Raw genomic sequence first — 27,648 nt, forward strand, 5'->3', positions numbered from 1 at the left:
TTCCTCTTTAGATTGCTATTTGCTTGCTGAATGCCAAGCTTTGATTAGAAGTACTGATTATTAGTTCCCATTGCAACTGGCCATGTTAATTAGTGCGGTCCATACCTGTTCAGTTGCGATTTGTCACTGCTTTGTGAACATAAAACTTCAAAAAATCAAGTACATTTTTGATTTTGCATGAACTACACATTGTGTCTGGGAAGATTAGGTATTACAGGAAACTTTCTGATATCTGGCACTGACGGGACCGAGCTGGTGCCGTAACATCAAAAGTTTAATGTTTAAACATACGGAACGGAGAAGCTCCGTGTCAATCAACAAACCCTGTTAACAGCTTCAAAACAGTCGGCTGCAGCTGCAAGCGTCTGTAGCTGAAGCTGTTGCTATAGCTACAGACCTTGCAGTGCTTGACTGGGGAAAAAAAAAGCAACGAGAACTAAAAAAAACATAGAAAACGGCTCTTGATTTTTGCCGTTAGATCGAGTATTCCGGACATATAACCTCCGGATAAACCAAAGTTTCCTGTATGGCCCAGAAATTCGGGTCCCCATGGGCGAGTACGCACAGGGTACTTACCCGTAGACCCAACGGAAGTGCCGGTTTCGTGCGTGCACTGTGCATGCGCGGGAAACAGGAACTTCCGTTCCCTTAAAAGGGGTTCAGAAGTCGAACACGTACACCGGAGAGGCAGCACGTGCGCATGGAACTTACCCTCCCGGAGAAACCTGCAAAAAAACGTAAGTCTCCAGGAGTTACACATGTAAAAAGCAGGCACAAGGCCTGCTTTTAACAAGGTAAGTGGTGAATTAATTAAAATTAAAACATTTTTTCCACAGGTTTATTATTTTTACTTTAAAGTTTATTTTTAGCCCAGTTAGAAAATGTAATTAATTTATTCAAAAATTTAAATTATTGTTTAAAATTGTTATTTTATGTAATTTAGTTATTTTAAAAATGTGATTTAAAAATTTTTTTTTTTGAAGTTTTAGTGATGTTTTGGGGCTTATAGTATTTATAGTTTTGACAGCTCTTCCTGTGAAACTTATGAATGAAGCATTCCCTGCTACCATTGGCTCTCCATGGCCCACATGATCCCAGGGGACGCTTCGAACTAACTGCGCCCCTGGGATACGCAAGCACTGCCCGCCGGCAGTTGGAGGAGGCCCAGGATCGGAATCCCATTCAGGCCCACAGCTGAACGGCCGGCGCGCTAGCTAAGTGCAGGTCGGGGGCTTGCACCCGTGGGAAGCCTCCGACCCGAATTTCTGGGCCAATATATTAAAAAAATTCTAGCAAATACAATCTCAAGATAAATCTTATAATGATAAATGCATTGATTAAGATTCAGACAGATCTATTGCATTCAAAGTCTTAGTTACTTTTTAAGTTTAAAAAAAAAATCTCATTCCCCACCCATGAGCTTTCAGTTTTCTTGATCAGGAAACAGACATTAAGCATTTTTGCATCAATCATGAAAGCAGTTTTACACTCCGAATTTGCGTACATGGCCGGATAGCCCAACACTCATTTTACTTGAAATAATTTACAGCCAGAAAAGAATGCCTGCATAGTGTGACCATTCTGCTCTCGGCTCAGTCAAAAAAGGCACAAAATGCAACTTTCTTAATTGGCAATTTGTTGCTCGTCAAAAGACGTAAAGATTGGCAGCCACTCAAACAAGTCTACTTTGGACTTCGTATAGAATTGGCTGGAATGTTTATTGGCAGCACCTAATTTGCAATTAAGGACAATAGATGTCACCAGTGTTGATGCAGCACTGACAAAATGAAAATTATCATATTTCAGGACCAATCTCAACAGTATTTAGTAACTAACTAATGGATCTCTTCCAGCTTTGCCTACAGAGAGTCAAGACAAAGCAAATTTTCCTCAGTGTACATTAGTGATTCTATATGTATAGAACCTGACGAAGGAGCAGCGCTCCGAAAGCTTGTGATTTCAAATAAAACTGTTGGGACTATAACCTGGTGTTGTGTGACTTCTTACATCGATATGTATATATGTATAGGAATTTGTAGCTTCTGGAGCTTATGAAACTCCATCTAATGGCAGCAGTATGCAACTGCAAGTGTGACTGTGTCACAGAATGGTGATGGCCAAATAAGGAGTGCACAACATACATGACAAATTAATTAGACAGGTGTTGCTCATTACCAAAACACTCAATATATTAAAAAGAAACTGAAATGATACACTATAGCATTACATCTAAAAGCAATTAAGTTCAATTCATCAACACTTCAATAAATAGAATTTAGCTGCTTACCTTGGGTAGCTTAATTGGAGGCTCCCTCGATTCCTCTTCCTCATCACTGTCTGACTCTCCACTCTGGATAGAATTCTTCGAGGCCAAAGTCATGGAGGCTTCTTTCCGCTGCCATTCCAGCACACACTGACGTACATTGCAGTAAACATTGAAGGCTGAGGGGTTACTATGGACTTTGATATCTGGAATAGGGGACGCATTTTCCAAATTCTCTGTCTAAAAGGAGAAAGCCATAGTTCAGAATCATACTGCAGCTCGAATCATAGAATTGTTTTATCAGTAATGATGAAAATCCTGAAGCACATTTTATGGCTCATGACCAATGCTCATCAAAAAGAACACAAATATCATCAGCAGTAATCAGCATAGGTCATGCCTCGCAAATATACTGAATGTAGAGTAGACAAGAAGTATCCAGCAAATATAATTGAGTTGGGATTTTCAGGGGGTATTTGGCAATCTCTTTACAGAGGTCTTCAAAACTGCTGTTCCATGAGTATTAATCTCGTTTAAGTAGCTGAATTGAAAACTGGCATCGCATTAGAAAGCAGGTGGCAATTGGAATCGACTCTGGTGTGATAGACAGCAATGACTAGCGTAGCACTGCAGTGTTGGGTCACTTGGTTTTTATATTATTCATAAAAAGGGAAGGGTACTTCTTGCGTTATTAAATGTATTCATGTCACCAAGCTAGCCAGGTGGCCAGTGTAAGGAAGACAGAATATTATGAGAAATCTGGACAAATTAAGCAGATAAATTTAAATGCGACTTTCAATGGAAGATAATGCAGATCAGTACAGGAAATATGAAACAGGCACACAATCAATTAGTTTTTTTTGTAAACCATCCATTGACAAAGAATGAAAAAGAAAAGAATGAGTGTAACTGACTGCAAGTATCCAGTATATGTGAAGTACTTATTGACAATGATAATCAAGTATTCAGATGCACATGAATGATTTTTGACTTTAAGCATTTTAACATGAGATGGAACAACATTTAATCTTCGTTACCCTATTTTCAAAAGGGTCAGGGAAAAATTACCACGGATATTTTTAGAACTTGAGCCAAAAATGATGAGGCTCAGAACTGAAATCGTATTCACTGCCAAGAGAACAGAGGACAAGATCTTTAAAATGCAATGTAGATCTAAAGAGGTTATTTAATTTAGATCATGCACAACTTTAAAAAGGACACAAGCACAATTAACAGGCCTCAAGCAAGACAAAAGATTAGAATCTTTTTTTACAAAATACTGGATATATGTACAAGACTTCAGATAAATGTACCATGTTCAACTGCTGTTAATGAATTCCAAAATAATTGGCTAAAATGTTGATTAACAGGCTTGAAGATTAGAAAGGTGACTATAAACACAAACAGACTTACAACACAATGGTTCTGACACGACAAGACCACGGAACACCTGTGAAGCCGGTCAGAGTTGAATAGTGTAAGCTCACGATTAGACTGATAACATGTGAGTTTGCCTAATTAACTCGGCAGATGGGGAGAAATTTTGCAGAAGTTTATACTCCTGAAAATAAACATATAGTCAGCCATGGCTCAAGGCGATTAAGACTACAATTATAAGGAGAATGCGAGCATAAGTGTTTTGACTGAGGAGACCCAGCAGAAATTCATGTGATGCAACGAGCTCTCGCGATTGATACTGAAATCTATTATTCATATTGCGCAGTGTATGGGAATGTAAATTACATTGTGATTTTGCATGCGGGGAAGATGTTAAAAGGTTAATGATCTCTCCAACGGTTAATGAACGCTACCAGGCAAATGGAAAACACTCAATACAAGGGTCATTCAGGATCTCTGTATTTTAAAGAGGAAATAGCTAATATGCCCAATTAGGACAAATGGGTAAAGCATTGCCTTCTTTTGCCAACCTTAAAAAAAAGACTGATGCTTAACCTTTCCAATGATTAAAAGTTAAGTAGGTAAAGCAGTTAGGCTCTAAGCCACACAAACCTTCTACTTTCAACTTACCTTGTCAACATTCTTAATTTCAGTATCTCTTCCATGTGAATGTATGACTCAGCACAGATTGTACCCACACAGTAATAATTTCATTCGCAGGCAATGGAAATTTTAATGAAATTACTGTGTTCATTTCTTAAAAATTTATTAATACATTTTTGCTCTGCATTTCCTGCCATCTCCTCTAGTTCTTAAATGTCTTACTTTAAAAGCTTCAGGAAATTCATGGCATAGTAAAGTACAAGGAAAGGATAACTTTATTGAACAAAAAGCAATAGCCCAGAGTTTGCGTTAAGAATAACGGTTAGGCTAACCGCACTCAACCTTGGAGTAAATTGGACAGCAACTTCTGGCGTCTGCACATGCGCAGTAGAAGGCGGAAATCCGGAAGTTGCTCTCCAATCTGCCCTGCTCCTCCATGAGCTTCGCTACGCCAGCACCTCACCAAGAAACTCGGCATTCAAACACATGAAGGGTGTGAAGATGTGGTACTTACCCACTAGATACCCATTAAACACACCAGAAAAGTTAGCGATTGTGCATTCAAGTGTCAATGAATTTTTAAATGTTGTGGTAAGTGTTAATTACTGCCAAACAACCTCCCTGGCATTTAAAATTTACTTAAAAAAATATGGAGCCTCATACCTTCAGGTTTTAATTATTGTTGGCGATTCTCTTAATCCCAATTTTCTTTCCCTCTCTATTTCGCTTTTTGTACATCATTGGGCATTGAATTAAATATTGTAACTTACACTTCCTGATTCAGACTCTACGGGCTCGATTTTCATTGGGCCGTTGAGGCTGGATTGGAGGCGTGTGGGGGGTTAAAAATCACGAAATCGGGGGGCACGAACCCATCCCGCTCCCATGCCAGTTTCAAAGGAGGCGGATACCCGACCTGTGCTGGGACCCGCCTCCCTGAGGCGGGAAGGGGATTAGTGGCAGGCCAATGACAGGAAACTTTGGTTTATCCGGAAGTTGCATGTCCGGATACCTCGATCTAACGGCAGAAATCAGCAGCCATTTTGGTTAGGTTTTTTTTCTTCTCCTAGCATTTTTTTTTTAAACATTCAGGCTCTGGAAAGCGTCTCTGTAGCTTAGCAACAGCTTCAGAGACGTTTCCAAGGTACGGGCCGAGTGTTTACAAGCTGTTGCTAAGCAACAGTGTTTGTTGTCAGATACGGAGATAAAAACCTCCGTATCCTTCAACATTAGCGCTGGTCTATCCAGAAGTTTTGATAGATCGGCAGCAGCTCGGTCCCATCGGTGCCGAATATCGTGAAGTTTCCTGTAAATACATATTTTGGTTCTGTCTTCACAAAGGAGGACACAAATAACCTCCCAGAGATGTCGGGGAACATAGGGTCTGATGAAAGGGAGGAACTGAAAGAAATCAGTATTTGTAGGGAAATGGTGTTAGGGAAATTGATGGGATTGAAGGCCGATAAATCCCCAGGGTCTGATAATCTACATCCTAGGGTACTTAAGGAAGTGGCCCTAGAAATAGTTGATGCTTTGCTGATCATCCTCCAGCATTCGATGGAATCTGGAACAGTACCCATGGATTGGAGGGTAGCTAATGTTACCCCACTATTCAAAAAAAGGTGGTAGAGAGAAAACGGGGAATTACAGACCGGTAAGCCTGAAATTGGTAGTGGGGAAAATGCTAGAGTCCATTATAAAAGATGCAATAGCAGAGCACTTGGAAAACAGTGACAGGATCGGACAAAGTCAACATGGATTTACAAAAGGTAAATCGTGCTTGACTAATCTACTGGAATTTTTTGAGGATGTAACTGGTAAAATAGATAAGGGAGAACCAGTGGATGTGGTGTATTTGGACTTTCAGACGGCTTTTGATAAGGTCCCACATAAGAGATTAGCGTGCAAAATTAAGACACATGGGATTTGGTGGCAAGGTATTGACTTGGATAGAGAACTGGTTGGCAGACAGAAAGCAAAGAGTTGGAATAAACGGGTCTTTTCCGAGTGGCAAGCAGTGACTAGTGGGGTACCGCAGGGATCAGTCCTTGGGCCCCAGCTATTCACAATATATATTAATGATCTAGACAAGGGAACTAGATGCAATATCTCCAAATTTGCAGACGACACAAAGCTGGGTGGGCGTGTGTGCTGTGAGGAGGATGCCGAGAAACTCCAGGATGATTTGCACAGGTTGGGTGATTGGGCAAAAGCATGGCAGATGCAATATAACGTGGATAAATGAGAGGTTATCCACTTTGGTGGCAAAAACAGGAAGGCAGATTATTATCTGAATGGCAATAGATTGGGAGAAGGGGAAGTTCAACGAGATCTGGGTGTCCTTGTGCACCAGTCGCTGAAGGTAAGCATGCAGGTGCAGCAGGCGGTTAAGAAGGCAAATGGCATGTTGGCCTTCGTAGCGAGAGGGTTTGAGTACAGGAACAAGGATGTCTTGCTGCAGTTATACAGGGCCTTGGTGAGACCACATCTTGAGTAGTGTGCGCAGTTTTGGTCGCCTTATCTGAGGAAGGATGTTCTTGCCATGGAAGGAGTTCAGCGAAGATTCACCAGGCTGATACCTGGGATGGCAGGAATGACGTATGAGGAGAGATTGGGTCGATTGGGCTTGTACTCGCTGGAGTTTAGAAGAATGAGAGGGGATCTCATTGAAACTTATAAAATTCTGACAGAACTGGACAGACTAGATGCAGGAAGGATGTTCCCGATGGTCGGGGAGTCCAGAACCAGGGGTCACAGTCTAAGGATAAGGGGTAGGCCATTTAGGACAGAAATGAGGAGGAATTTCTTCACCCAGAGAGTGGTGAACCTGTGGAATTCTCTACCACAGAAGGCAGTAGAGGCCAATACATTAAATATATTCAAGAAGAAGTTGGATATATTTCTTAAGGCTAAAGGGATCAAGGGGTATGGGGAGAAAGCAGGGACCGGGTACTGAATTTGGATGATCAGCCATGATCACATTGAATGGCGGAGCAGGCTCGAGGGGCCGAATGGCCTACTCCTGCTCCTATCTTCTATGTTTCTAGTGCCAATTAACTGCCTGTTAACTGGTAGTTAACAGGCAGTTTTTAGCCTAATCTCTATTTTTATCCCTCATGTGTGGGATTCCCAATGGCTCCAAACCATGCCAAATTAGTGAGGCGGACCATCGGGCTGAAGGGTTCGAGATGTCCGGTGTTCAGGCGAGTGATGTGCGCATAAGTGCAGAGGTAAGTGTGTTTGGTGTGTGTATAAAGTGTTTAAATAAGTTTTACTTCCCTTTACTTACCTTCCTTCCTTCAGGTCTCGGGAGTCCCTCATCTCACCGGCACAGAAAGCAGAATGGCCGCGAGCTGTCAAAAGTTGCAGCATTCAGCTTTCTGTTCTGGAGAGATCTCTAAATCAGCCCAAGAGGAAGGAATTAACTTAGTGTACAGATTGTCAGTGTTTGACAGCTTCAAAAAGCTGTCAAACGCTGATATTTCATCTGTCAAAAGTTCTTAACAGATGAAATGTCGATCTGTGACGTCACCTGTTGCCGGGTGGCCCTGAATTGGCCTGCTGAGCGGGCTCAACAAGGTCAATCAAGGGAAAATCACGTGGGTTGGCCACAACTCGATGGAGGTGGGACTACAACCCCAAAAGTTGTAATCCCACCTCCTACACGCCTCCAGTATCAAAATCCAGCCCTACGTGTCTCAGTAAGGATTCTTCAATCTGATTGGTTAAGGAACACACAGTTGCTTGCCCTGTTAACACAGGTCCCAGATCCCTTGTAGAGGGCGCCGCGCTGTTTTGACTCTCTAATTATTGCAAGTCGCAGTGCAAAAGCCCACAGAAAGTCTGTGGAAGTGAAAGTGTAATAAACGGCACGCGCCATTTGTTCGCCGCTGACCACAAATTCCGGGCCCATGTAGCTTTTCATGACAATTTAAAATTATCTAAAGGTTTTAAAGAAGTCATCCTCGAGTACAAACCAGTTTTTGATGATCTACATTAAAAACTTAAGCTATTAGCAAAAGATAGCTTTCGGGCGGGGGGGGGGGGGGGGGGGGGGGGGAGGCGGCATATTAATTATTTTTTATCTCTCCTACAGACTTCTATAAATTTGCAGCAGTAGTGTTTAATTCTGTATGGACAGACAGTAGCATTAACTTGATTTTCTGGCACATTACACTTAGTCAGGTTAGTATGCAACTGTCAAATTAATAAAAAATTCTTGTAGGCAGCAAGCATAAAGTGTTTTGTTTGGGAGAACTTATAAATTGATTAGGCTGTTTTTTCTTTTCAAAAAGAAAGACTGTCTTCCGTCTAAGTGTAAATGGTCCCAATGTACTTTTAACTACCTTTACCAAGGAGTATCATAGAATCATACAGCGAAGGAGGCCATTCAGCCCATCGTGCCTGTGCCAGCTCTTTGAAAGAGCAATGCGATTAGTCCCACTCCCCTGCTCCTTCCCCATAGCCCTGTAATATTTTTTCTCCCCCTTCAAGTATTTATCCAATTCTCTTCTGAAAGTTACTATCGACTCTGCTGCCACCACCCTTTCGGGCAGTGCGTTCCAGATCACAACAGCTCGTTGCATAAAAAGAAAATTCTTCATGTTGCCTCCGGTTCTTCTGCCAATCACCTTAAATCGGGGTCCTCTGGTGACCGACCCTTCTGCAACTGGAAATCATTTCTCCTCATTAACTCTATCAAATCCATTCATGATTTTAAACACCTCTGTCAATACTCTTCTTAACCGCCTTTGCTTTAAAAGGAGAACAACCCCAGCTTCCCCAGTCTCTCCACATAACTGAAGTCCCTCATCCCGGGTTGCATTCCAGCAAATCTCTTCTGCACCCTCTCCAAGGCATTGACACCCTTCCTAAAAAGTGTGGTGCCCAGAATGGAACACAATACTCCAGCTGAGGCCTAATCGGCGTTTTATAAAGGTTTAGCATAACTTCCTTGCTTTTGTACTCTATTCCTCCAACAGCCTTCTCAACTTGTGCTGCTACATTCAAAGATTTGTGTACGTGCACCCCCAGGGGTCGCTCTTCTTGCATCTCCTTTAAAATTGTACCATTTCGTCTCTCATTTTTCCTACCAAAATGTATCACTTCACACCCTCACAACATTCAAGAAGCATTTGGATGAGCACTTGAAATGCCATTGCATACAAGGCTATGGACCAAATGCTGGAAAATGGGATTAGACTGGACAGGGATGGATGGGCGGCGCAGACACGATGGGCCGAAGGGCCTCTTGACTCTATGACTTCTCTGCGTTAAATTTCATCCGTTAGATGTCTGCCCATTTCACCAGTCTGTGTGCCCTCCTGAAATCTGTTCCGATCCTCCTCGCTGTTTATTATTTCAGAGTTTCAGGTCATCTGCAAACTTTGAAATTATGCCCTGTATACAAAAGTCCAGGTCATTAACATATACCAAAAAGAGCAGTTGTTCAAATACCGACCCCTGGGGAACACCACGGTACACTCCCCTCCAGTCTGAAAAGCAAGCGTTCACCACTACTCTCTGCTTTCTGCCGCTTAGCCAATTCCATATCCCTGTTGCCACTTTCCCTTTAATCCCACTGGGTTTAACTTTGCTTGCAAGTGGTACTTTGTCAAATGCCTTTAGAAAGTCCATATACACAACATCAACCTTCAAAGAACTTGAAGTCTAGAAGTACTCCCTCAGAAAGATAGTTTAAGAAATGTATATTACAGCACATGCTCTTTGACAGTAGGATTTAAAAAGTAGCCCAATAAAAAGAAATCCTGTCGGATTCCCATGTCCTGGAATGGTCTTTGGGTTCACCATTCTACTAGCCCAGTACTGCTTTATGCTGAGAAGTTATTCTCTTCTCTTTCCAACACAATGGAAAGTTCCTTGCTCTTCATGTGGCAGATCATAGAATAAACTTGCAATGTATATTTTTTGTAAAAGTAATGTTAGTCCATTGATGGCTGCCTCGGGTTTACTGTTCTGCCTCATTATAAAACTTTGCAAAAGCAACACACGTCCTTGAAGAGATTCGAAAGAACACCAACAGCTGTACCTAGACAGGTACACAACTCAAGGTATCTACTCCTGATCAGCATCCAGTGTTCCCTGTTGGAAATGCATGTGGGGATGAAGGAGGACCAATCAGGTTCAGTTTTAATGCACACATGGTTGAACAGCCTGCCAACACTCGCCGTTAAACTCACATAATAACCATACACCAAGAAGTTAGCGGCAATGGGAGAAAACCAGCACAGAAAATTGGCAAAAGAATAAACGGCAAAATTTAAAAAAATGGTGAAACTATCAAAGGGTAGGTAATCTTGTATCCATCGTTCAATCTTAAAATGAAAAATATACAACAACAAAAAAGGTACAGCATATAGAGATCTAGCTTAATACTGAAGCCACAGAAACACTCATCTGGAGACTGCGCAGACAATAATGCTTTCTGAAATATTAAGCCTAATGCCCCAGAAGCGCTCTTGGAACTAAGTGAACTTTACTTTATATTGGCCCGGAATTTGCGGTCAGCAGCAAAGCGAAGGTGTTCGCTGCTTGCCCCAAAGTACGCTCTGCACAAGGATCGTGCGATCCTGGTGTCGAGAACTTTGGGTTTTCTGACCTTCAATTCAAATCAACAGAAGTTAGTGGGTATTCTCTTGTGCGAACTGCTGTGGCGTCAACAGGCTGCCTTAGCAGCCAATCAAAACGCAGAATTCTCAGACAGCAAACAAGGAAGTGACTCAGCTTTTAAAATTCTAACTTTTTAAAAATGTTAGACTGAGCAAAACAAAGATTGGGGCGCGCACCTGGGGAAAAGGCAAACCTGAAATAAAGATGAAAAAACTTTTATTAATTTTTGAAAAGTTTCTTAAATGTTTTCTGTTAAAACAGACAAATGTCACACTGCACAAAATTAAAATTAGTTTTCCAGGCCCTTAACCTTTGTTTAGCAATCAATACACTGTTAAAACCCCAGTTACAGCTAATTCCTTTAGGTCTAACTTTTAGTGGGGAATTCAACAGCATACTTGCTGCCGAAGAGCTTAAGTTTATCATCGGTTTCCCTGATTTGGCTAATTACACTGATTGCCGGCTCTGGGGTGGGCCCGCCACAGCGCAGCCTGTGGAGGAACAGTGAATGACTGCAACTTCCGCATTAGGCTGCGCATGCACCAAATCCCGAAGTTGCAGCCAGTTTCAAAGGCGGAATGACGGCAAATGCTGTCAGTTTGCCGTCGTCCCGACTGCAAATTCTGGGCCATTACCGTGTAGCTTACTGGCAACAGAAAATGCAACGTAACTAGCGATTAAGTTGACCAAGACAGGTTTACTTAATATATTACAGTAAATGAAAACAACTACCCAAATTGGTATATATGCTTGGATCTCTCAAATCGAAGGCTCTGCAAAAGAAAGTAATGTTTTCTCTGCAGGAGAATCTCATGATAAGAGATTGCAGGGCTAAAATTTTACTTGAAAAATAAAAATCAGATACAATTCCAGGCAAACATTTTGGTGATGGTCTTAGGACCAACCTATCTAAATCCCAAATATGAAGTTGATTTACCAACACAACTTGAAGCTCACTAACTCAGCCAACACAAATGAGCAGAACCAGTATAGTAATCCTAAAAGGTAATAAACTCAAAATCAGACATTGAAATCAGGCATGTGTTTGTGAAGAGCAAGATGCAAATACTGAGTAGGCATTCCCATCAGTTCTACTTTCGAAACATTCATGAACCTGGGCTGCCAACAAATTTTCTGCCAGAGATGGGAGATATGTTAGGTTGCAATAATATTACATGAATCTGTAACAGGGTGTAGCAGTTGGAATCAATAGAATAGTCTGGATCACACACCCAAAAAAGGGTGTAAGTTGGCATCATTGCACCAAACTTGCAATTATAAGCTTTCGATAGAGAGTGCTGACAACTGGAGAAATTCTTCCATAATTAAGGTGACTCACTCAGGAACAAGTCATGCAATGGAGTCCAAGAGGAGGGCACTTCATCTGACCCTTCATGTTCCCATCTATTTACAGTTGCTATGGATCAGTGTCAACAAAAAAAGCTGGTTTTCCTTAACCAATATTGGAGCTGGAATGCACAGCTATGTTGTAGGCCTCCTGTGTTCCCATGGAAACAACCCTGCCTTCCTCTAGCAGGTGTATAATTGACTGTAAAGAGAGATGCTTCTCTAAAAATTACATCTCAAAGTGCTTCACCTGCAGGTTAATTGGAAAATCTAAAATTCTCAAAAAACAAACTTCCTTTTGGACTACATTCCAAAATGCCTTCACCTCAGAAATCAAATACCGAATGTTGGAAGAATGTTATCTGTCTGTACTAATCCAACATCTGCCAATAAAGTTAACTCATTGGAGTTAGTAAACGTCAATCCTCATCCAAAGGGTGCAGAGGTCACAAACACTCCCCACTCCTCCAACACGCCATCTCATGTTTTCTCATACTAGGTCAGTATAGCTACCACCATGGTACTAGGAACTCCACAACTCGAGCACGCTGGACAAAACCAAATAAAACTGTTTTGTTCAAACTTGCTGTGTGGTATTCCACAAAGGAGGTGGAAACCAAACCTTGAGGATTTGAGGGTTGGGGAGCCTCAGATCCAATGAAGAGTCCCAGCTCAAGACAGGGTTCTCCGGGATATAAAAGGCTCAATTCAGAATCTTATGTAGAAATAATCAAATCTATCGTAGTTAAAGTATAGTTACTCCTCTGCGTCAAGAATCTAATCCTCCATTCTAGAGTTATCTGAAGTGTCCTGACACTAGTCCCAATTACAAGGTTCTGTAATTCACTCTTAGAGCCTCAAGTTGCTTTAGTTTAATCACCAAAAAATCACCCCTCACTTCCTAAGGTCACCCATTGGGGACTGGAGTGGGGAGGAAGAAAAATGAACAAAAGCATGGAAGGAAAAAACGGATTAATATTCTGTTACTCAGCAGGTAAACTTTAGAAAGAAACGGAATGTGATCACGAGAAATGTAGGCAAGAAAGCTTAGGGAGCACGAGCAACGTGTGGGAAAGAGTGTCATCGAGGGACTTTGTAAATCTAAAAAGTTTCAGTACAACAAAATGTGATCCAAATGTATTTTATTCTTATGTATAGCAACAGAATGAATGAGAAAATGAACAAGCAAATAAAACGGAGGTGCAATATCAGATTCAAGCCTTACATGCAGCAGAAGCTGGGAACAGCGACTTGTCCATGTAAGTGCTGTGGTGGTGTCAATTTAAAAAAACAAGGACAGGGTTTCACCATTTGCCCCTTCCCTCTCCCCACAACCCCATCACCATTACAACTGCAACAATTTCAACTGCATAGAAAAGTTGAATATACTGGTCATTACTCTAAGTGAAGTCAGCAACTACTTTTCAAAGCTAAAAATACAAAACAACTTACATTTATATAGCGCATTTAACGTAGCAAAACATCCCAAGGTGCTCAACTAGAAAGATGTCAATAAAAACATTTTTGACACCAATTCCTTTGACACCAATTCCATTAATCCACAGCAATCTCATCCGCAGCTCGAGGAACTTCGGCTCAGAGTTGATGGGCTGGAGTCCGAGCTTCGGACACTGCGCTACGTCAGGGAGGGAGAAAGTTACCTGAACGCTTTGTTCCAGGAGGTAGTCACACCCCTTAGGTTAAAGATTTGGTCCAGGGACAGGAAGATGTGACTACAAGTAAGGCAGGTATGGGGGTCCAGAAGGTAGCATTGGAGGAACCTTAGCCCTTGCACTTGTCCAACAGGTACGAGGTTCTTGCAGCCTGTGTGGACGAGTGCAGGGAGGATGAGCAAACTGACCAGAGCACCATGGTACAGAGGGCCATTCAAGTTCAGAGAGTAAAAAGGAATGTAGTAGTGGTAGGGAACAGTATAGTTAGGGGGATAGATACTGTTCTCTGCAGCCGAGAGTGCGAGTCCTGAAGGTTGTGTTGCCTGCCCGGTGCCAGGGTTAAGGACATCTCCTCGGGGCTGGAGAGGAACTTGGAGTGGGAGGGGAAGAATCCAGTTGTTGTTAGCCACATAGTCCTACCTATGTCGTTGGTACCTAAGAAAGAGGTTCTGCTGAGGGCGTATGAACAGCTAAGGGCTAAATTAAAAAGCAAAACCACAAAAGGTAATAATCTCTGGATTACTACCTGAGCCACAAGCAAATTGGCATAGGGTCAATAAGATCAGTGTGTTGAATGCGTGGTTCAAGGATTGGTGTGGGAGAAATGGGTTTCAATTCATGGAGCACTGGCACCAGTACTGGGGAAAGAGGGAGCTGTTCCGTTGGGACAGGCTTCACTTGAACCGTGCTGGGACCAGTGTCCTGGCGAATCGAGTAACTAGGGCTGCAGATAGGGCTTTAAACTAAATAGTGTTGGCGGGGGGGGGGATTCAGATGAGGGGAAACTTAGAAAATTAAAGAGAAAGGACAAGGCAATAGTGCAGGGTAGCAATAACCAGAGTGTGACAGTAAGAGACAGAGCTTACAAGCATAAAGATTAAAAAGCAGGACCTCAAAGGTAGTAATCTCCAGAATACTCCCGGTGCCATGTGCTAGTGAGTACAGGAATAGGAGGATAGAACAGATGAATGTGTGGCTGGAGAGATGGTGCAGGCTGGAGGGCTTTAGATTCCTGAGGCATTGGGACCATTTCTGGGGAAGGTGGGACCTGTACAATCCAGACGGGTTACAACTCAACAGAGCCGGGACCAATATTCTCGCGGGGAGGTTTGCTAGTGCTGTTGGGGAGGGTTTAAACTAGTTTGGCAGGGGGATGGGCACCAGCATATAGGAGTAGAAAAGAGGAATAAGGTGCATAAAAGAGAGAGTGTGTTGGATATTATTAGAGAAGAAAATAGTACTAGAGGCAGAAGTAGTACCATTTTAGAAAAGGAGCAGACTAAGACTACGAAAAATTCAATAATGGGATTAGAATGCACGTGCGTAAACGCACAAAGTGTGGTGAATAAGGTTGGTGAGCTACAAGCACAATTAGCCATGTGGCAATATCGGATACGTGGCTTAAAAATGGTGAGGACTAGGCACTTAATATTCAAGAGTACAAGGTGTTCAGAAAAGATAGGGAAGGAAAAAAGGTGGGGTGGCAGTGCTGATTAAGGAAGACATTGTCGTGTTGGAAAGGGAGGATGTTCTTGAGGGGACAAGGACAGAATCCATTTGGTTAGAGTTCAGGAGCAAAAAGGGAATGATCACGCTACTAGGGGTACTCTATAGGCCTCTAAATAATGAGAGGGAGGCAGATGAGCAAATCTGCAGGGAAATCACAGAGATATGCAAGAGCTATATAGAGAGTGGTGATATTGGGGGGACTTTACTTACCCAAATATCGATTGGGATACTGCTAGGGTAAAGGAAAAGGAGGATGAGGAATTTCTGAAATGTGTTCAGGAGAATTTCCTTGACCAGTATGCTCTTGGCCCAACTAGGAAGGAGACATTGCTGGATCTGGTGCTGGGAAATGAGGTGGTCCAGGTCGACCAAGGGGGGAATTTTCCCAGCCCTGGGGAGGAGAGACTGCCGGGAAAATGGCAGAAGCTGGGAGCGGGTGCCGACCTCGCTCCCAACCCACCTCCGTGCAATCTTCCCGGGAGGCGGGTCTCCGAGTCGCGCAGGGACCCATCTCCTCGAGGCGGGAAGGTGATTAGAGCCAATTGACTGCCTGTTAACAGGTAGTTAACAAGCAGTTAAGAGGCTTTTCCCCATTTTACACCTGCAATTGCGGGCTTCCCGACGGCTGCAAACCTCGTCAGGGTCAGCGAGGCGAGCAGTGGGTCTGCGGGGGTGAGAGGGATCGAAGTGTCAGCTGTAGAGGTGAGTGATGGGTGCAAGTGTGGACAGGTAAGTATGAGAGGTAAGTGTAAAGTGTTGGAAATAGTTTCCTTACCGTTGCTTCTTTCTGCAGCCTTCAACCATTGAGAATCCAGAGGTGCCTCATCTCAACGGCAGAGATGACAGAATGGCTGCTGCATTCTCAGATGCAGCAGCCATCTGCTTTCTGCTGAGGAGAGGTGTCTTGGTGAGCTTTTGTGCAAAGGCTCACCTTAGAACAGAGATTGTCAGTGTTTGACAGCTTCTCAAAGCTGTCAAATGCTGACAATTCATTTGTCAAAAAATGACAGATATAGAAGATAGGAGCAGGAGTAGGCCATTCGGCCCCTCGAGCCTGTTCCGCCATTTAATGAGATCATGGCTGATCATCCAAATTCAGTACCCTGCCCCGGCTTTCTCCCCATATCCCTTGATCCATTTAGCCTCGAGAAATATATCCAACTCCTTCTTGAATATATTTAATGAATTGGCCTCAACTGCCTTGTGTGCTAGAGAATTCCACAGGTTCACCACTCTCTGGGTGAAGAAATTCCTCCTCATCTCTGTCCTAAATGGCTTACCCCTTATCCTTAGACTATGAGCCCTGGTTCTGGACTCCCCGCCATTGGGAACATTCTTCCTGCATCTAGTCCTGTTAGAATTTTATAAGTTTCAATGAGATCCCCTCTCATTCTTCTAAACTCTGGCGAATATAAGCCTAATCGACCCAATCTCTCCTCATACGTCATTCCTGCCATCCCAGGTATCAGTCTGGTGAATCTTCGCTGCACTCCCTCCATGGCAAGAACATCCTTCCGCAGATAAGGCGACCAAAACTGCACACAATACTCAAGGTGTGGTCTCACCAAGGCCCTGTACAACTGCAGCAAGACATCCTTGCTCATGTACTCGAATCCTCTCACTATGAAGGCCAACATACCATTTGCCTTCTTAACCGCCTGCTGCACCTGCATGCTTACCTTCAGCGACTGGTGCACAAGGACACCCAGGTCTCATTGCACTTCCCCTTCACCCAATCTATTGATGTTCAGATAATCATCTGTCTTCCTGTTTTTGCCACCAAAGTGGATAACCTCGCATTTATCCACATTATACTGCATCTGCCATGCATCTGCCCAATCACCCAACCTGTCCAACTCATACTGGAGTTTCTGGGCATCCTCCTCACAGCACACACACCCATCCAGCTTTGTGTCGTCTGCAAACTTGGAGATATTACATCTAGTTCCCTCGTCTGGATCATTAATATATATTGTGAATAGCTGGGGTCCTAGCACCGATCCCTGCGGTACCCCACTAGTCACTGCCTGCCACTCGGAAAAAGACCCGTATTTTCCAACTCTTTGCTTTCTGTCTGCCAACCAGTTCTCTATCCAAGTCAGTACCTTGCCCCCAATCCCATGTGCTTTAACTTTACACGCTAATCTCTTATGCGGGACCTTATTGAAAGCCTTCTGAAAGTCCAAATACACCACATCCACTGGTTCTCCCTTATCTATTCTACCAGTTACATCCTCAAAAAATTCCAGTAGATTAGTCAAGCACGATTTACCTTTTGTAAATCCATGTTGACTTTGTCCGATCCTTTTCACTGTTTTCCAAGTGCTCTGCTATTACATCTTTTATAATGGACTCTAGCATTTTACCCGATGTCAGGCTTACCGGTCTATAATTCCCCGTTTTCTCTTTACCACCTTTTTTGAATAGTGGGGTTACATTAGCTACCCTCCAATCCATGGGAACTGTTCCAGAGTCTATAGAATTTTGGAAGATGACCAGCAATGCATCTACTATTTCTAGGGCCACTTCCTTAAGTACCCTAGGAAGTAGATTATCAGGCCCTGGGGATTTATCGGCCTTCAATCCCATCAATTTCCCTAATGCCATTTCCCTACAAATACTGATTTCATTCAGTTCCTCCCTCTCATTAGACCCTATGTTCCCCGACATCTCTGGGAGGTTATTTGTGTCCTCCTTTGTGAAGACAGAACCAAAGTATGTATTTAATTGGTCTGCCATTTCTTTGTTCCCCATTATAAATTCCCCTGATACTGACTGCAAGGGACCTACGCTTGACTTCACCACTCTTTTTCTCTTCACATATCTATAGAAGCTTTTACAGTCAGTTTTTACGTTCCCTGCAAGCTTACTCTTACTCTATTTTCCCCATCTTAATTAATCCCTTTGTCCTCCTTTGCTGAATCCTGAACTGCTCCCAAGCCTCAGGTTTGCTGCTTTTTTTTGGCCAATTTATATGTCCTCTACTTGGATCTTATGCTATCCCTAATTTCCCTTGTTAGCCACGGTTGAGTCACCTTTTTTGTTTTATTTTTATGCCAAACAGGGATGAACAAATTCTGTAGTTCATCCATGCGATCTTTAAATGTTTGCCATTGCCTATCCACCGTCAACCCTTTAAGTAACGTTCCCCAATCCATCCTAGCCAACTATCATCGTAGTTTCCTTTATTTAAATTCAGGACCCTAGTCTCGGAGTCAAATACTTCGCTCTCCATCTTAATGAAGAATTCTATCATATTATGATCGCTTCGCCCCAAGGGGCCTCGCACAATAAGATTGCTAATTAATCACAGATCACAGAAACCCCACAGTGCAGATAGAGACCATTTCGGCCCATCGAGCCTGCACCGACACATATCCCACCCGATCCCGGTAACCCCTACACCAACACATATCCCACCCTATCCCCGTAACCCCACGTATTTAATCCCCCTTACACGAAGGGTCAATTTATCATAGCCAATCAACCTAACCCGCGCATCTTTGGACTGTGGGAGGAAACCGGAGCACCCGGAGAAAACCCACGCAAACACAGGGAGGATGTGCAAACTCCACACAGACAGTCACCCGAGGCCGGATTCGAACCCGGGTCCCTGGCGCTGTGAGGCAACAGTGCTAACCACTATGCCACCGTGCTGCATTCTCTCATATTATAATAATACCCAGTCTAAGATGGCCTGATCTCTAGTTGGTTCCTCGACATATTGGTCCAGGAAACCATCCCTTACACACTCCAGGAATTCCTCCTCCACAGTATTGTTACTAATTTGGTTAGCCCAATCTATATGTAGATTAAAGTCACCCATGATAACTACTGGGAATAGAAAAGCAAAATATTATTTATATGGAGAGAGACTATAAATAATAGAGGGATCTGGGTGTCCTCATACATGAAACACAAAAAGTTAGCATGCAGGTACAGCAAGTAATTAGGAAGGCAAATGGAATGTTGGCCTTTATTGCAAGGGGGTGAAGTATAAAAGTAGTGAAGTCTTGCTACAGGGCGTTGGTGAGACCAGGGCGTTGGTGAGACCACACCTCGAGTACTGCGTACAGTTTTAATCTTATTTAAAGGAGGGATGTACTTGCATTGGAGGCAGTTCAGAGAAGGTTCACTCGGTTGATTCCTGGGATGAAGGGGTTGTCTTATGAGGAAAAGTTGAGCAGGTTGGGCCTATACTCATTGGAGTTTAGATAAGAGGTGATCTTATTGAAACATAAGATTCTGATGGGGCTTGACAGGGTAGATACCGAGAGGGCGTTTCCCCTCGTGGGGGAATCTAGAACTAGGGGGCATAGTTTCAGAATACGCCCATTTAAGACGGAGATGAGGAGGAATTTCTTCTCTGAGGGCTGTGAATCTTGGGGATTCTCTACCCCAGAGGGCTGTGGAGGTGGAGTCATTGAATATATTCAAGGCTGAGATAGACAGATTTTTGAACTACAGGAGAGTCTAGAGTTATGGGGAACATGCAGAAAAGTGGAGTTGAGGCCAAGATCAGATCAGCCATGATCTTATTGAATGGCGGAGCAGGCTCCAGGGGCGGAATGGCTTACTCCTGCTCCTATTTCTTGTGTTCTTAAGACATGCGCAAGTTGTAGTGGAGTGTATGCATGACAACCATATTTAAGAGCGAGAATAACAGAACCATACTGAAGAGTGGGAACCAAGCAGGCATATCCAACAACTTGACATTTGTATAACACCTTTAACATAGAGAAAACATCTCAAGGTGCTTTACAGTGGCTTATGGGGAAAACATGAACGCAGAGTCAGAGAGAGATATTAGGAGGGGTAACCAAAAGCTTGGACAAAGAGGTAGGTTTTAAAGGAGGGCAGGGAATTGGAGAGGCAGAAGGGTTTCGGGAGGAAATTCTCGAACGTGACAGCCGGTGCAGCTGAAGGCTGTATTTCACGTTAATTATTGCTAACCATGAGCCATTCCCTGCTGCCACAGTGCAACCTTTTCCTTTTCAAACTACTCGGCAAATAGATCTACTTGCCTTTGTTCGTGTTTTCACTTTGGACTTGGTCTTCTGCTTCCTTTTAAGTTTTTTCTTGCTCAAAGCTTTTTTATTTCTGAAACAGAAAAGAAAAATGAACAATTTTACGGTTAAAGATACGTTACACAATTTAATCCTAGTTTTCATTTATCCTTGCAGCCTTCACCTCCAGAAAAAAATAGATGAGACTTGCATTGGAAAATTTAACTAAAATAAATTTGAGTCACATCTTTACAGGATTTGAGACTATCTACTTGTAGTTCTGCATTGGTGCTGATGATTATCTTAGTGGCACTGCACTGATAACATACTTGCTGTGTTCACTATTAGAGCAGTGCGAAAAATAAAAAGGATAGGTTTACCTTGAAGTTTAAGAATTTGACACTTCAGCAATTTGCTTCTAACAAATATCTGTATTTATGCACAAAGTAGAACTGAGCCACTTTGTAAATACTTGTCTCCTATAATATACGAGTCAGTAAACAGCTTCTAATATGGCAAGAACCCTCGTGTTTCTTTTATAAACTGTAAACTTTGTGCACTGCATTTTTCCAATCCACAGTAATCGTTCTCATTGATTTCCAAAAGCAAGACAACAGCACAACTGTGTTAAGTAGACAACCGATTTACCATACCTCATGGGTAGTGCGGAGTCTGCATTCTGAAGTGATTATATGCTGTGCTGTAACATGGTTTCTCCCCCCCCACCCCCGCCACAGTGAATCAGATCCTCTGGCTCCCCATATTCTCCAGAGGAAATAGGCCAAGCCCAGTGTGCTGGACTGTCCCAACAACCTTTGGTCTTTCAAGTTTGAAAATTTGGAACTATTTTTATGCTTGGATGTGCAGCAGTGTTCAACAACATATTCCACTACAATTATTTTTTTAAAATTGAAATTTAGAGCAGTACAAAAAAAAAGTTGTACAAAAGCAAAATACTGCAGATGCTGGAAATCTGAAATAGAAACAGAAAATGCTGGAAACACTCAGCGGGTCAGGCAGCATCTGTGGAGAGAGAAACAGTGTTTTCGTTTCAGGTCGATGACCCTTCATCAGAACTGGAAAAGTTGGCGATGTAACAGGTTTTTTAAAAAGTGTAGGCGCAGGGAGGTGGGGGGGGGGGGGGGGGGGGGGGGGGGAGAACAAAAAAGGGAAGGTCTGTGATAGGATGGAAGGCAGGAGAGATTAAGAGACAAAAGGGATGATGGTGCAACAACAACTTGTATTTATATAGCGCCTTTAATGTAGTAAAACGTCCCATGGCGCTGCACAGGAGTATTTTAAGACAAAAAATGACACCAATCCACATAAGGATAAATTAGGGCAGGTGACCAAAAGCTTGGTCAAATAGGTAGGTTTTAAGGGGCGTCTTAAAGAGGGAAAGAGGTAGCGAGGTGGAGGGGTTTAGGGAGGGAATTCCAGAGCTTAGGAATGGGGCAACAGAAGTCACGGCCACCAAAGGTTGAGCGATTATAAATCAGGGATCCTCAAGAGGGCAGAATTAGAGGAGCGCAGATATCTCGAGGGGTTGTGGGGCTGGAGGAGATTACAGAGATAGGGAGGGGCGAGGCCATAGTGGGATTTGAAAACCAGGATGAGAATTTTGAAATCGAGGCGCTGCTTAACCGGGAGCCAATGTAGGTCAGCGAGCACAGGGGTGATGGGTGAACGGGACTTGGTGCGGGTTAGGACACGGGCAGCCGAGTTTTGGATCACCTCAAGTTTACGTAGAGTGGAATGTGGGAGGCCAGCCAGGAGTGCGTTGGAATAATCAAGTCTAGAGGTAAAGGCATGGTTGAGGGTTACAGCAGCAGATGAGCTGAGGCAGGGGCGGAGACGGGCGATGTTACGGAGGTGGAAGTAGGTGGTCTTTGTTATACTGCGGATATGTGGTCGGAAGCTCATTTCAGGGTCAAATATGACACCAAGGTTGCAAACAGTGTGGTTCAGCCTCAGACAGATGTTAGGGAGGGGGATGGAGTCAGTGGCGAGGGAACGGAGTTTGTGGCGGGGACCGAAAACAATGGCTTCGTTTTTCCCAATATTTAATTGGAGAAAATTTTTGCTCATCCAGAACTGTATGTCGGACAAGCAGTCTGACAATTTAGACACCGTGGAGGGGTCGAGAGAAGAAGTAGCGAGGTAGAGCTGGGTGTCGTCAGCGTACATGTGGAAACTGACGCTGTGTTTTCGGATGATGTCGCCAAGGGGATGGTAATGAGACAAGTTAAGAAACAAAAGATAACTCTAGATGAAATGTAAATGGCAATGGCAGAATGATCGACAGCTGCCATGCGAGAGAGAAAAACGGATAGGGGCCGAGGTTATGGTCTGAAATTGTTGAACTCTATGTTGAGTCCAGAAGGCTTTAAAGTGCCTAATGCTGTTCCTCGAGCTTACGCTGAGCTTCAAAAAAAGTTGTGTTTGTAGCACAAACAGCTTCAAAATGGTAACAAGAGGTTGGTTCACCATTTGAATTAATTGACTTTTTTTGACAAATAAACAGGAGTCTTCACTTGTTCTTGGACTCCGTGGGACTTTTACAGGGAAATCAGGAATTTTTTCAATGCAGATGCTACAGGTGGAACAGTATTCAATGTACATTATCCAAGTGAACATTCTGCACCCATACTGTACAATAGATCACTACTCATATCCTCTACATCACAAAGACTGCCGACTTCTATCAATGTAACATTGCCCATTTCAACCCACCCACTTCTGAAATCCTGAGCAATGTTTTTGTTGCCTTTAGGCTTGGCCAATCCAATGCGCTCTTGACTGGCCGCCTATCTTCCACCTGCACAAACTGGAGCTCATCCAAATCTCTCCTGCCTGTATCGTAACCCACACCAAGTCCCACTCACCGACCTACATTGGTCCCCAGAGCACCGACACCTCCATTTTAAAATTCTCATCCTGGTGTTCAAATCCCTTCATGGCCTCGCCTCTCCCCATCTCCAACCTCCTCCAGCCCTAAAACCCTCCAAGAACACCGTGTTTCTCCAACTCTGGCCTCGTACACAATTTTCCCATTCCATTTGCCTCACCATTGGCGGCCATGCCTTCAACCATATGGACCCTAAGCTCTGGAATTCTCCCCCGTAAACCTCTCCACTTTGCTTTCCTCCTGCAAGACCTTCTTAAAACCTACCTCTTTGGCCAAGCTTTTAGTCGCCCCTCTTAATATTTCCTTCTTTGGCTCAGTGTCAGTTTGTGTCTCATTATGCTTCGTGGAGTGTCTTGGGATGCTTTCCTACATTAAAGGCACTACAGAAATGCAAGTTGTTGTTGCTGTACCATATCCTCTTCCTGATGTTCCCAAGCAGGAAAGAACTTCCTTACTTTTGTTTTCCCAGAGGAAATATTCGATGCAAAATAGTTAAAAAAAATAAAACCACTAGTTTACATACACAATAGCAAATTCTGCATAATCTGGTACTGTCTCTCCTACTTCACTACCTTGAAACATTCTCAGTAGACAAACTTGGCTACGGTATCAAGTGTGATCAGTTTTTGGAAACCTGTGGACAATCTTAAGGACACAAGAGTCATAACGGCACGGAAGGAGGCCATTCGGCCCATCGAGTCCATGCCGGCTCTCTGTAGAGCAATCCAGTCAGTCCCATTCCCCCGCTCTATCCCCGTAACCCTGCAAGTTTATTTCCCTCAAGTGCCTATCCAGTCTCCCCTTGAAAACATTGAGTGTCTCCACTTCCACCACTTCCGTTGGCAGCGAGTTCCAGGTCATCACCACTCGCTGCGTAAAAAAGTTTTTCCTCACATCCCCTCGTATCTCTTGCCCAAAACCTTAAATCTGTGTCCCCTAGTCCTTGTACTATTATCTACTGGGAACAGCCTTTCCCAGTCTAGCCTATCCAAACCAGTCATAATCTTGTACACCCATCAAATCACCCCTCAACCTCCTTTGCTCTAATTAAAACAAATCCAGCTTCTCCAACCTGTCCTTGTAGCTAAGATCCCCCATCCCCAGAACCAATTCTGGTAAATCTCCTCTGCACCCGCTCAAGGGCCTTCACATCCTTCCTAAAGTGTGGTGACCAGAACTGGACGCAATACTCCAATTGTGGACTAACCAGCACTTTATAAAGATTCAGCATAACTTCTCTACTTTTGTACTCGATACCTCTATTTATGAAACCCAAGATCCCATATGCTTTGCTAACCACTTTCTCAGTATGTCCTGCCACCTTCAGGGGCCTATGCACATTAACTCCCAGGTCCCTCTGTCCGTGCACACTCTTTAAAACTCTGCCATTAAGTGTATATTGCCTCTCCCTGTTCCTTCTGCCAAAATGCATCACCTCACACTTCTCTGTATTAAATTCCATCTGCCAGTTGCCTGTCCATTCTGCTAGCCTTTCTATGTCCTATGATTGTGGCATTGGATATCGATCTGTTACAGCATTCACAGAAGACCTTTTCCCACTTAGTTTCATGCATTGCATTTGCAGTGAAGAAACATACTCCTTAACATCTTCGGATGTAGGCTTTTAGATCAAGAAAATGGAGAATGAACCTACATATGAAACATCCAAATTAATTCCTCATTGGGGTGGAAATTGCGGTCGGAGACTTGGCGCAGGCGCATGCCTCTGAACCGCAAGAAAACTCCGCACCTACCCGATTGCTCCGGACCTTCGAACATTTGCGCTCCTGGGCCTGCAGGTGTATGCCTGCGTAAAGGCCCACGTATCCCAGGGGCGCAGGCGGCTCGCAAACATCCCTGGGATCACGTGGGCCGGCCCAACCAATGACAAAGGGGGATTCCTATTATGCTTATGGGGATTCAATTTACGTGAGGAATCCCCATAAGCACAATAGGAATCCCCTAAAATATACATTTTCACAACACTGAAATAAAAATAAATCGCAGGTTCAAAATTAATTTTAAAAACCATTTAATTAAACATTTAAAATAAAAGTTTATTTTTTCAAAAATAAATTTAAACATTTTTAAATGGGACAAAAATAACCTAAACTAATTTTAAATGTAAGGGAATGTATAAATCATTAAAAAAAATGTTTTTAACATTTATTTAAACCCTTACGCTGGTAAAAGGTGGTCTTATGGTATTCACTGGGCAGTAGACCAACTCTGTGCCAGCGGATGTCAATTTCCAGCAGATGCGGATGATCTGTCGAGCAGAAATTTGACAGATCACAAGTTCCGGGTTTTCGCGCATGCGCATCGCATGCAGAAACCCAGGACCTGCGGGGCACTTACGATGGCGTACGCTGTACGTATGCAGTAAATCCAGGCCATTATAATCAATGCCATTTCACCATAAATGTACAACTTTTATGCAAATTATCAGCATTTGATATTAGTGTTGCAAAAATGTCACTCAAACTGAAAAATAATTTTGGGTTCTGAACTTGACAGACATTAATGACTTCAAATTATGTGGATTCACATGCCACTTATCAAACACCATTTAAAAAAAAAAAAAGAAATTATAGACAAGTGTGGCTACAAGTGCTATTTTTGAGAACTATCAGAGCAGGCCTAGGAAGAGTGAAAGTACATAATTCTCAAATACTAACACTAGGATAAGAAACATTACAAGGATTAAAGGGATTTTTTTTTGAAACAAGTACACTTCACAGCAGGTAGTTAGCATTGCTGCACTGTACATACCTGACCACTTGAAAAACCTAAGCTACCATTGAAATTAAACAGATTTCACTTTCTACACCTTTATATAAAAAAAAAGTTTTGCCATAGATTAGGAGACTCATTTCCTCTCTCCCCCACCACCCCCACCCCAATCATCTAGCTCTGTTCCCTGATGGGAATCAAGTAAATTGTTCTTCACACAAGTAAGCATAGAATGAAAAAGGTCCTTTAGCTCATCAGGCCCATTCCTTCCACAGCTCAGTTACAATACGCCTCATCAAGGGCTCTGCACCAACCATTTAATCTCCCAAAATACATTTCTGCATAAATACTCCCTCCAAGGATAATGCCACGCTGTAACTGGCAGCTACAAAAATACAAGTCACTCAGACTTCCCACTTCCACTATCCGAGGGAAACATCTTATATTTCAAGACATCACCTCCTAACAGCCAAATTAAGACTGCAGGCGCGCTATGCGGAAAATGACCCAAGTCAAGAATCCACATCCTATACAAAATGGCATAATAACGCAAACATACTGAGGACAAGCAATTCAGAAAGCAAGCCTATCCTATGAATAAATAAAATAACCTAAAATAAAGCATTTTAAATTAGTAAAACAGATCTACTTAAAACAAATAGCTTATGGCTTCTACCACTAGCAATTTGACTATTAGTAAAAGTTGTATATGAAGTCTTATAAAAATCCAAATGAATTTGCATTAGACTATTAACACTGGTTAGTCCAAAGTAGATAACTGCACAATTAGATTACTGAACAATCAGATTAGCATCAATAAGAATGAAGGTATAATCTAGGAAACTATACCAAATTGGCTTACGCCAACTAAACCCGTCCCTGGAAGTACTATGGAACTGAAAACCTGCTCCTAATCACATATGATTTCATATAAACATTATTATCTAATTGCCAAGAAATATGTTATGCTTTGATCAGAATTTCTATATAAACTACAAATAAAACAGTCAATTAACAAACCTTAAATCACTGCCCATCTAATCATTCTTTCAGCAAAGCAAACTAAACAGACAATATTTATCAGAAGGTACCTTTGTAAGCAGTTTACGGGTGCAAGCATTTTAACTTGAACTTCAACCTGCAGCCCAAATAAATCAACCCTAATTGCACTTATATTTCTTAATAATTGCCGATTTATTTGGATTTTTAATTTTTGTGGACCTGGATATGGAAAGGGTTATTCCTCCACTGCTCCCCCACCCACCCAACCCCTGCCACTGTTGCCACATTGGTGGCTAAATCCTGATCGGAATACCAAGATAAATTAGTATTCACATTTTAAAATATGCAAATGAATGGCAACATGGAATTAAACCTGGTGTGTGGCTCCCAAGCTGTCATGGTACCCATCCTTATGTGACCCACAAAGAAAAAATTGAAGATCTCTGCATTAAAGCCAAATGGTATAAATACACTCAAGAAGTTTGTGACCATAATGTCTTTAAAGGGAAAATTTCTGTATTTTTTATATGACCAGAAATAGACAGGGTAATACTATTGCTGTTTAAAAAATTTTTT

General features: G+C 42.7%; 1 protein-coding gene across 14 annotated transcripts in view; it reads right to left on the bottom strand.

The window, feature by feature from the left end:
- The window catches only part of mycbp2 (MYC binding protein 2), a 230,805-nt gene that overhangs the window by 185,950 nt on the left and 17,207 nt on the right, over positions 1 to 27,648 (bottom strand). For all 14 annotated transcript variants that reach the window (XM_085998516.1, XM_085998525.1, XM_085998512.1 and 11 more), the window contains exons 2-3: positions 20,448 to 20,523; positions 2,288 to 2,503 (exon numbers count right to left, since the gene is read on the bottom strand). In XM_085998516.1, the coding sequence (XP_085854642.1) occupies positions 2,288 to 2,503; positions 20,448 to 20,523 (292 nt within the window). The remainder of the gene's footprint in view (positions 1 to 2,287; positions 2,504 to 20,447; positions 20,524 to 27,648) is intronic.

The sequence above is a fragment of the Somniosus microcephalus genome, chromosome 10, assembly GCF_052327205.1.
Source record: "Somniosus microcephalus isolate GS21.2 chromosome 10, FLI_Smic_1.0, whole genome shotgun sequence".
NCBI classification, from domain to species: Eukaryota; Metazoa; Chordata; class Chondrichthyes; order Squaliformes; family Somniosidae; genus Somniosus; species Somniosus microcephalus.